Below are 11,043 nucleotides of genomic sequence, written 5' to 3' on the forward strand. Positions count from 1 at the left end.
GATGGTATATGGAGGGGATTATAATCAATGTAATGAAACAAGTTATATGAATTGTTGAATGTGAAACTGATGATGTGTCCTGTAAACTTTCACTCAATCCACAATAAAAACCTTAAATTAAAAAAAAAAAGAAAGAAAGAAAGAAACATGCAAGCCCAGATGACCTTACTAGTGAATTCTACCCAAACAGTTCAGGAATACACATTCGACATAAATCTTCCAAAGTATTGAAGAGGACTAAATATTTCCCAACTTATTCTATGAAGCCATAATTATCTTGATACCTAAATCCAACAACAAAATTACAAGAAAACTACAGAAAAATATTCCTCTATAGAAAAAAAACAAAAAACACTACAGAGGAAAAAAAGAACAGATGTAAACCCTTTTTTAACAAAATTTTACCAAATAAAATACAGTAATATATAAAAGGCATAGTTTATAAACATGATTGTTGTTGTTAAGTACCGTGGAGTTGGTTCCGACTCATAGTGACCCTGCACAGGGTTTCTGAGGCTGTAAATCTTTATGGGAGCAGAACGCCTCATCTTTCTCCCGCAGACCTGCTGATAGTTTCGAACTGCTGACTTTGCAGTTCACAGCCTGATTCATAACCACTACGCTACCAGGTGGAGGGTTGGTTCTATATTCAAATTCTATCAATGTAATTCACCATACTAATGAACTACAAAAGAAAAATCACACAAACTATGTGAGATATGTAGTACTATATATATCCATTGTCTGGTATACTGGGGGCTCTATAAATACTTGTTGAATGAGTTAACCAAGCCATCACCAAGCAAATAAAAGGAAGGACATGCAGGAGGAGAGTACAGGCCAAGGTTGGTTCAAGTTGATTGTAATGGAAAATTAGAGGGAGTAACAAGATTCCTTCTCAGTCTTGCAAATTACCAAAGAAAGAATTTAACAAAAGCAAAGCAGACTTGGTTTATTTTTGCTGATAAAAACATCAGCTATAAGCTGCCATGATGGAGTGAGTTATCACGGGTTTGACTTACTTCAAGGAGGAATCCCCCACACCAATGCAGCCTCGCAAGCTGAGCTTCCTCAGGAATCCACCGCATCGCTTTGAGATATTTTCTACCACACGACCCTTGAATCAAGGAAGTTGGAAAACAAATATGTTTATCTAAAAGCGAAATAACCTGAAATCTAGAAACTGAATATACAGGCAGACCCTGCTTTACAAATAAACTCCATTTCTAAGACTGTCTTTAAGTCAAATTTGTACATAAATCATAAAGTAACCTTTCTATTCATAGAAATTATTAACAAAATTTCCCAAAGCACTAAAATATCAATAACATAATACAGCAATAATATTTCAATGCATGGTGCAGTGTCGCTCCCTGTCAGTTATTATGAATCATCTGTAGGTACCTTGAATTCTTAATATAAAGGCTTTGGGAGTGGGGGTCAGTTAGTAACTATGCGTTGAAGGTTAAGTCAGACATTTGTAACCCAGGCACTGCCAGAATTTTCCCAAGTGTAGAAGAAAATATTTTATAACATTCCTCCAGTACCTCAATTCTACTCCTAGCATATAAGGGGGTTGCAAGCTTTAAAAAAATATTTTCATCTAAAGCACTGGTGGTAGTGGTGGTTTGCTTTGGAGTCGGTTCCAACTCACAGTGACCCTGCATAGGCTTTTCCGAGGCTATAATCTTTAATGGGGCAGAAAGCCTCATCTTTCTCCAGCAGAAGAGCTAGTAGTTTCAAACTGCTGACCTTGAGGTTAGCAGCCCAACTTGTAACCACTATGCTATCAGAGCTCCTTAACGAAAGCATTAAGTAGTCTAAAACCAAAACAGCAAACTAAAAAGAAAAAAACGCTGTGCATTGCAATGTAAAAAGCTTAGCCCAGGGTGTTAGGTCTCCACTGCACAGGACTCACATCTACTGGTCAACAATGAGGCTCAGCTTTGGGAACACAGGCTACTGAGCAGAGCTCTAAAACAATGCTGCATGAAAAGAGAAATTCTACTTTAGTGAACCATCACCACTCTAAGAGTATGAAAATGGACTGCAAAAGCTTTCCCTCTCCCCAGCAGTCCTCTGTTAAAAACACATATTCTTTGAATAGGGAAGTTTTGCTGGGCACTAGCAAAGATATTGAAGGAAAAAAGAAAATGAACATTAAGCATTTTTACTTTTCAAGGGACAATTTCATTCACAACTATTCATGAAAACTTTGTAAGGCTATATTAACTTCACTGTGAAAATACGGAAATTAAATTGCCCATGGTTGCACTTTTGTGTAAAGCTGAGATCTTAACAGGTTTATCTTATTTCAAAGATGGTGTCCTCTTCACAAAGACTTCTACTTCTTCCACAAGGCAGGAAACATTTAAAAGGGTGATTATATTTATTTCTGAGTCCTGGTGTGGCACTGTGGGTTAATGCACCAGACTGCAAAGCCTTCTGAACTGCAGATTGGTGGTTCAAGCTCACCAGCTGTTCCTCAGAAACCATATACAGGGTTGTTTGGGTTGGAATCGACTCCATGGCACTTAACAACAACATAACATGTTTACTTCTGTTTTTAATACTTTTATCTTCATCTTATAAAAATAAAAATCTTGGCATTGGACTGTGAGTACTCACAATTCAATGCTGTTGTTGTTACTGTTAAGTGGGTTTCCGAGGAGTGGTCAGTGGGTTTGAACTGCCAACTGTGTTGTTAGCAGTCCAGTGCTTATCAGACAGCACCAGGCATTCCCTCTCTCCATATCATCATCTCTGCTCCCATCTCTGGTGTCACTGCTTCTCTGGGTAGGGTCCCGCATTCTACTCTTCTCACTTGATGGTCCCAGGGTCTTCCGCTCTTGGACTGCAAAGTCAACCAATCCCCTTGTTTTGCTACAAAATGTCTACCTTTACATTTCCAACCCTCACAGTCAGTCCTGATAGCAATTATTCACTATTGTGCCACATGAGAGCCATCCCCATCTCCTTTCATCATCCCCACCTAGACAGAATGGATGCTACTCAGTGGAGATTCTACCTTCCTCCACACCCTCTGGATCTAGGCTCCCTCTTGAAAACCTGTAAGCCAGTTACTTCTTATCTTTGTAGCCCCCTATTTTGGGTAGCCAATGTCCAAGTTGCCCATCCTTTTCTACTCTGTGTATCGAGGTGGTGGGAATGATCCTCACTGAAAAGATTTGTTCCCTCTTTAGAGCTAATGCATCCATAGGTGTAGGTCAAGTTCATCAAATTGTATCAGATTACTCTTTTTTTCCTCTTCTTTCTTCTTCTAGTTGAATTCTGATCATCCAGCCATTGAAGCCAGGTTAAGTGGGTATTATCTCCAAATGTGGGTGTTCTTGTGCATATGCCCTCACTTCTTATCCACTGGATGCTTCACTCTCCACTCTCCTCCATGGCTATGTCACTGACTCTGGACCTAGGACTTGCCACACTGCTAGCCAACCAGGTCTCTACCAGGGAGGATGCAAGAATTTTATAGAGCACTTCAAACCACATGATCACAGGAGTGGGTTCACAAGTACCTGTCATCTTACTAACATCTTAATTCAGCTGAAAAGTCCAACTTTAATATGCTAGCACCATTTCTTTATATTGGCTTTAGCACTAATAATTACTTTTGGAGCCCTGATGGCATAGTTGGTGAAGCGTTGGGTGCAGTGTTGGGTTGTTAACTGCAGGGTCAGTGGTTTGAACTCATCAGCCACTCAGTGGGAGAAAGATGAGGCTTTCTGCTCCTATAGAGATCTGCCATCTCAGAAACTCTATACAGTGTCCATATCAGGTGGACCTGACTCAATGGCACACATAATAATTACTTTTGGATGCACAATTTTTAGACAACTGTGAAATACATTTTTGTCATCAGATTCAAAAAGACTGACGTGTAAATCCAAGATAAATATATTTAAGTACAAATAAAACAGCAAGAATATTAAGTCAATGTCTACAAATGGAGCACACAGTGTAATTTCTCCATTTCAAATTGGTCAAATTCATTTAAACCTTTTTTTTTTAACATACATTTTTGCACTACATATTTTACTTTTATTTTTTAAATCACACAGTTTTCTGCTTTGCTTTTTCCAACCAAGTGAAAAAAAGGAATAGATACCTTCCCAACACACAAGTGTGTGTTTTGACAGGGAACTTTACTAATGTTCGCTATGGTGGAAAATACTTGAGTTACACAAGTTAAGACATTTGCATTTTTACTGTATAATATTAAAGTTTGTTGTTGTTAAGTGCCGTGGAGTCGGTTCCGACTCATAGCAACCCTGCACAGGGTTTCTGAGACTGTAAATCTTTACGGGAGCAGAACGCCTATCTTTCTCCCACAAAACAGCTGCTAGTTTCGAACTGCTGACCTTGCGGTTCACAGCCCGATTCGTAACCACTACGCTACCAAAGCTCCTTAATGGCTCTTTATCTAAATTAGCAGACAGTACGTTGTAAGTGTAGACTTTAGAATGAAGGACTTTAGAGAAAGGTAAGATTTAGGATGGCTTTATCAATCCTTTGAAATTATGACTTTTAAATTGATATTTTAAAAAAACTTTGAATCCATTCTGACTCATTATTTCTGACAGTTGTATAAGAATGGTTTTCTATAATATGCGTAACACTTTCCTATCTATTCCTCTATTGATTGATAATTTGTTTGCTTCCATGTCTTTGCTTCTACGATCAGCTGTATCACAATCATTTTTGTTTTTTAAAGCTTTTATGGTGAATTGAGTGATAGTCTACAAGGGAAGACATTGGTTTTGCACTCAACCTATCAAATTTTGTTTCACTGCAATAATTACAATCCCCTCCATGCATCATCATCCAACAATATTTGCTTTTTTTTTTTTTTTTTACTATACACAAATACACGCCGGAATATATAATCATTTAAACCACAAAAGGGCACATTCTGCAAGACTGCCTCCTGGGCTCCAGCACAAGCCTTTCTCTTTCCATGAGTCTAGGGTCCTCAGCTGCTTTATCTCTCCATGTCCTCATCTCTGCCTCCATCTTTGGTGTAGCTGCTTCTCTGGTTAGAATCCCACATTCTACTCATGCTCTTCTCCCTTGATAGTTCTAGGGTCCTCTGTTCCTGGACTATTGCTCCCCCTATTTTGCCACACAACTTCTACCTTTACAATTGTGGCGATCGCAATTAGTCATGATAGCAATTACTCACTATTGAATCAAATGAATTCTATCCCCATCTCCTTTCACCAGACCCATCTAGACAAGATGTAAACTATTCAGTGGGGAGTCTACCTTTCCCCCTACACTTTGAAACTAAACTCCCTCTTGAAAACTTGTAAGTCAGCCACATTGTACCTTGATATGTGCCCCCCCCCCATTTTAGGTAGCCAATGTCTAAATTGTCCATCCCTATCAATCCCGTGTACAGAGGAGATAGGTTTGATCCTTAACGTGAAGACTCCTTCCCTCTCAGTTAGTACTGTGAGCTGCTACATCCATAAGTATAGGTCAAGTTCATCAAATTCATCAAAGCAATTTACACTTGCTTCCTATATCAAATTTCTTTATCTTCCTCTAGTCAAGTTCTGATCATCAAGCCATCTACGCTAGGTCAAATGGATACTATCTGCAAGTTTAGATGTTCTTGTGCATCTCCCCACACTTCATCTCAGCTGGACACTTTACTTTCAGATTTCCATGGCTAGGTCAGTGGCTAGGTCAAGAATTCCCAAGTCTCCCCAAACTTCAGACCAACCAGCCCTTCCTCTTCTCTTTCTCTTCTCAAGGTCAACAAGAGTCTATGGAACATGGTTGCACTCAGCCCTCATCTTCATTACTGACTTTCCCCCTCTTCTACTCATATGTAGACCAAAGAGGGTGTCAGCAAGCTTATATGACTGCTCATGTATTCCCTTTAGTTTCAGTCTTGTAGGGGGGTTTGTCCTGAAGGGACTTGGTTACTTGACTTGATGGTTCCCAGACGAACAGCTTGCTTGTTCTTCCAAAAGCAAAGCAGACGGCCATTCTTGTTTTCTCCTGCTGTTCTTTCTTTCAAGAAGTATCTTCTGTCCCTCTAGGTGCTCCAGGATGGTCTACATGTCCTTTTAAGTGGGACTGTCCCACCTCAGAAGGTCCTGGATGGGGCTCAGGATTCCACCAAAGGTCCTATACACTACAAAGGCTCTGCAGTAAGCCTATTTCACTGGGCAAGTTCTACAACCTCTTTTAGGTATTCTAATCAGGAGTCCTGGTAAGGTGCTGTGGGCTTATGTGCCAGACTGCAAAGTTGTTTGAACTACAAGATTGGTGGTTCAAGCTCACCAGTTGCTTTTGCAATTCCTATACAGGGTCACTATGGGTCGGAATCAACTCAATGGCACTCAACAACAACAATCTGTTATAGGCTGAAGACGGGCTTACAAGCTTTCTATAATCCTGTTTCCCAATCTTCCTTTCTATCTCACTCAGGTGTCTGTTTTACAATAGTAGGCAAGGGAAACCAATATTTATAAGACAGTCAAGCATCTTAACATCATTTCCCCTTTTACCCATTCAGACTATGCCTTGATCCCTATTTCAGAGTCCTGTTGTTCCAAGGTCGAACATCTATCACTACTTAGCCCATGTACACCTATCTGTGCTCTCCTAACTACCTAGTTCTTCCACCCACCCCCCCTGTGTACTGCCCTCCCCTTCCTTGTATATTGCCTCCCCAACACTAAGGTGCACCTGACCCAAGCCATGGTATTTTCAGTAACTTCATATGCATGCGAAAGCTGGACAGTGAATAAGGAATACCGTAGAAGAATTGATGCTTTTGAGTTATGGTGTTGGAAGAGAATACTGAAAGTGCCATGGGGTGCCAAAAGAACCAACAGATCTGTGTTGGAAGAAGTGCAGCCAGAGTGTTCCTTGGAGGCCAAGATGGCCAAACTTAGTCTCTCATTTGTTGTTGTTAGGTGCCATCGAGTTGGTACCGACTCATAGTGACCTTATGCACAGCAGAATGAAACACTGCCCAATCCTGGGCCAATCTCACTACTGTTGCCACGCTTGAGTCCGGTGATGCTATAGGTCAGTACTGACTCGATGGTACCTAGCAACAACAACAACACCCAAACTAGGGTGTGACTATCACCTAACCTGGGATCTATCGTCCCCTCCTAACCTTCCACCCCTGGTAACCAACAAATTTTTTTCCCCCTTTAATATGGTTATCTTTTCTTAAGCTTTTATAATAATGGTTTTATGCAATATTTGTCCTTTTGTGACTTTCACTCAGCATAATGTCATCAGAGTTCCTCTATGTTATGTGGTGGTTTGTAGCTTCACTGCTATTCTTCAATACACACAAGAATATTTCATTGTGTGTATATACCAAGGTTTTTAATTTTTTAATCCATTCTTCTAAGCTGTCTCCATCTTTTTGCTATTGTGAATAGTGCTGAGATAAACATTGGTGTGCCTATATGTACTCGTGTTCTGGCTCATATTTCTTGTGTATCACATTTTTATAAGAGTTTTTAAGCGTACTATGTGAGAGATGTTTTTGAGTTACAAAACAAAAAATCAAACTGCTGAGTGGTAAGATACGGAGTCCTATCTAGTTGAGGGCCTCCAGGTTGAGGCCAATGGTAGAGTGGTGTGTCTTGAGGGCATTTATCAACAGTCCTAAAAGAATTTTGTAACAATGACCAGGCAAAAAGAGGGCATGGCTGAGAAGAGGCTGTCCTGTCTAGAGTAACTCTGCCCACAGCATTTCAGACTCTGAATTGCAATGTGTTAAATTTCCTCTGTGAGTATGGTGTCTGAGTTTGTGTGGCCATCGGATATTTTTGTTGTTGTTAATGTTTTATTGTGAATTATGTGATAATTTACATGGGAAAACATTAGTTTTACATTCATCCTATCATATATCGTTTCATTGCCATGGTTATAATCCCCTCCATGCATCATCAACCAACCAAAGGGTATACACTGCAAGTGTGCACCCCAGTCATCAGCACACAGCCCCTCTCCCTCTCTGTGTCTTAAGTCCCCAGCTGCTCCATCTCTCCACGTCATTGTCTCTGCCTCCATCTCAGGCATCACTGCTTCTCTAGGTAGGGTCCTGCTTTCCACTTTTCTTCCTTGATGGTCCCAGGGACCTCTGCTCCTTGACTGAAAAATTAATCACTCCCCTCCTTGCTACAAATCGTCTTTTACATTTCCAACCCTCACAAGCAGTCCTGATAACAATTATTCACCATTGTATCACAAGAGACTTATTCGCATTTCATTTCATCAGCCCCGCCTAGGCAGATTGGATACTACTCAGAGGAGATTCTACCTTCCTTCATGCCCTCTGAATCTAGGTTCCCTCTTGAAAGCTTGTAAGCCAGTAACTTCTTGCCTTTGTAGCCCCCCATTTTGGGTAACCAATGTCCAAGTTGCCCATCCCTGTCTATTCTGTGTATGGAAGGGGTGGGAATGATCCTTGCTGTAAGGATTTGTTCCCTGGCCAATGGATATTGATGCCAGTTAAGTAGAGAGTGGTGGGGTGAGGGATGTTTGGTCTTATTTTTTTTGCAATTATATTAATTCTTCCTTGGCATCTTCTCTTTCCTCTCAACATATCAGTAAATCATAATTTGCTTCCCAAAGGGCCTATCTTTAAGACCCTTAGGTTAACCATAGAATCCTTCTGCATGACAAGCATTTGGAGAATATTGGAGGCCACAGTACTTGATTCATAATCCAGTGTACATAAGGAGAACTAAGCATTATTAGATTGAACTCTGGTGCCAACTGCTTTAGGTTTTCATACGGAATTCTTTGCATTAACAGGTGAACTATAAACCAGTCTCTCCTTTAGAAGTATTCTGTTGTACGCTTGAATATTTAAACAATATGATGATATGTAGTCTAAATTATCTGCAAGTCAGTTGTTGTTGTTAAGTACTGTGGAGTCGGTTCCGACTCATAGTGACCTTGCATGGGATTTCTGAGGCAGAAAATCTTTACAGGAGCAGAAAGCCTCATCTTTCTCCTGCGGAACAGCTGGCAGTTTCAAACTACCGACCTTGAGGTTAGCAGCCCAATTCGTAACCACTACACTACCAAAGCTCCTTCTGCAAGTCAGTAGACATGTAAAATTCTAAAATAAGTTAATTTTATTTGAAATGGTACTTCTTAAAGTTTGATTTAAAAAAAAAAAGTTTTTATTGTGAACTGAGTGACAGTTTACATGGAAGAACATCAGTTTTATATTCATCGTTTAATTGCAATGATTACAATCCCCTCCGGGCATCATCATTCAACAGTATTTGCTTCTATTCCCTCTGTTGTTTTTTTTGATATACACAAAAAGACTCAGGAATATATAAACATTTAAACAACCAACGGGCACATTCTGAAAGCCTGCCTCCTGGCAGCCAGCACACAACCATTCTCTTTCCATGAGTCTAGAGTCCTCATCTCTGCCTCCATCTCTGGTGTAACTGTTTCTCTGGATAGGGTCCCACATTCCACTCATGCTCTTCTCCCTTGATGGTCCTAGGGTCCTCTGTTCCTGGACTATAAGATTAACTACTCTCCCCCTTTAAGGAGCTCTGGTAGCGTAGTGGTTACGAATCAGGTTGCAAACCTTAAGGTCAGTAGTTCTAAACTACCAGCTGTTCTGTGGGAGAACAATGAGGCTTTCTGCTCCCGTAAAGATTTACAGCCTCGGAAACCCTGTAGAGGATCACTATGAGTTGGAACCAACTTCACAGCACATAACCACCACCACCACCGCTCCCCCTCTTTATGTTACAAAACTTCTACGTTTACAGTTGTGACAGTCGCAATTAGTCATGATAACAATTACTATTGAATCATAAGAATCTTATCTCTATCTCCTTTCACCAGACCCGTCTAGACAAGTTGAAAACTATTCAGTGGGGAGTCTACCTTCCCCTGCATATTCTGAAACTAAACTCCCTCTTGAAAACTTGCAAGCCAGTCACTTCCTGCTTTAGGCACACCCCACTTCTTGCTTTATAGGCACCCCCCCAGTTTTAGGTAGTCAGTACCTATCAACCCAGTATACAAAGGGGATAGAGCATTGATACTTGATGTGAAGACTCCTTCCCTCTCAGGTGGTATTTTGAGCTACTACATCCATACATATAGGTCAAGTTCATCAAATTGTAGCAATTTACACTTGTTTCCTTTATCAAAATTGTTTTTATCATCCTCTAGTTGAGTTCTAATCATCACCCCCCATCAAAGCTAATTCAAATAGGTACTATCTACAAGTTTGGGTGTTCTTGTGTGTCTCCCCTCACATCATATCAGCTGGATGCTTCACTCTCAGCTCTAGCCCTCTGTGGCTAAGTCCTTGTCCATGGGATCAAGTGTCGTCAGGTCTCACAACACTTTGGACCAACCAGGCCTTCCTCTTCTCTCTCTCTCATTTCCAGGTCAATGGGAATCTATGGAATGTGGTCGAACTCAGCTCATATCTTCATTGCTGCCTTTCCCCCTCTTCCACACACGAGTTGACTAACTTAGTCACCAGCAATCTTACATATCTGCTTTTGTGTTCCCTTTGAGTGTAAATCTTGGAGGGAGGTTTGTCCTGAAAGGAATTGATTGCTTGCTTTGATGGCTCTGTGGCAAACAACTTGCTTATTCTTGCAGTAGCCAATCAGGCTGCCATTTTTCTTTTGGATTTTTCCTGCTAGTCTTTCTTTCAAGAAGTGTCTTCTATTCCTCTAGCTGTTCCAGGCTGATCTGCTTGACCTTTCAAGTGGGAACATCCCACCTCAGAAGGTTCTGGAAGGGGCTCAGGATTCCATCTAGGGCCCTATACATGAGAAAGACTGCAAGAAGCCTATTTCATTGGGCAAGTTCTTGAAGCCTTGTAAGCTAGTCACTTTGTGCCTTTATTGCCCCCTCATTTTAGGTAGCCAATGTCTAAGCTGTCTGTCCCTATCTACCCTGTGTACAGAGGGGATAGCATTGATACTTGATGTGCAGATTCTTTCCCTCTCTGTTGGTATTTGGAATAACTACCTCCATGAGTATAGG

At 40.7% G+C, this 11,043-nt stretch overlaps 1 protein-coding gene across 2 annotated transcripts in view; it reads right to left on the reverse strand.

Annotated features, from left to right (window-relative positions):
- Nucleotides 1–11,043, reverse strand: part of FBXL2 (F-box and leucine-rich repeat protein 2) — a 238,642-nt gene that overhangs the window by 70,300 nt on the left and 157,299 nt on the right. For both annotated transcript variants that reach the window (XM_006851578.1, XM_006851579.1), the window contains exon 5: nt 1,023–1,117. In XM_006851578.1, the coding sequence (XP_006851640.1) occupies nt 1,023–1,117 (95 nt within the window). The remainder of the gene's footprint in view (nt 1–1,022; nt 1,118–11,043) is intronic.

Source organism: Chrysochloris asiatica, unplaced genomic scaffold, assembly GCF_000296735.1.
Source record: "Chrysochloris asiatica unplaced genomic scaffold, ChrAsi1.0 scaffold00030, whole genome shotgun sequence".
Lineage (NCBI taxonomy): Eukaryota > Metazoa > Chordata > Mammalia > Afrosoricida > Chrysochloridae > Chrysochloris > Chrysochloris asiatica.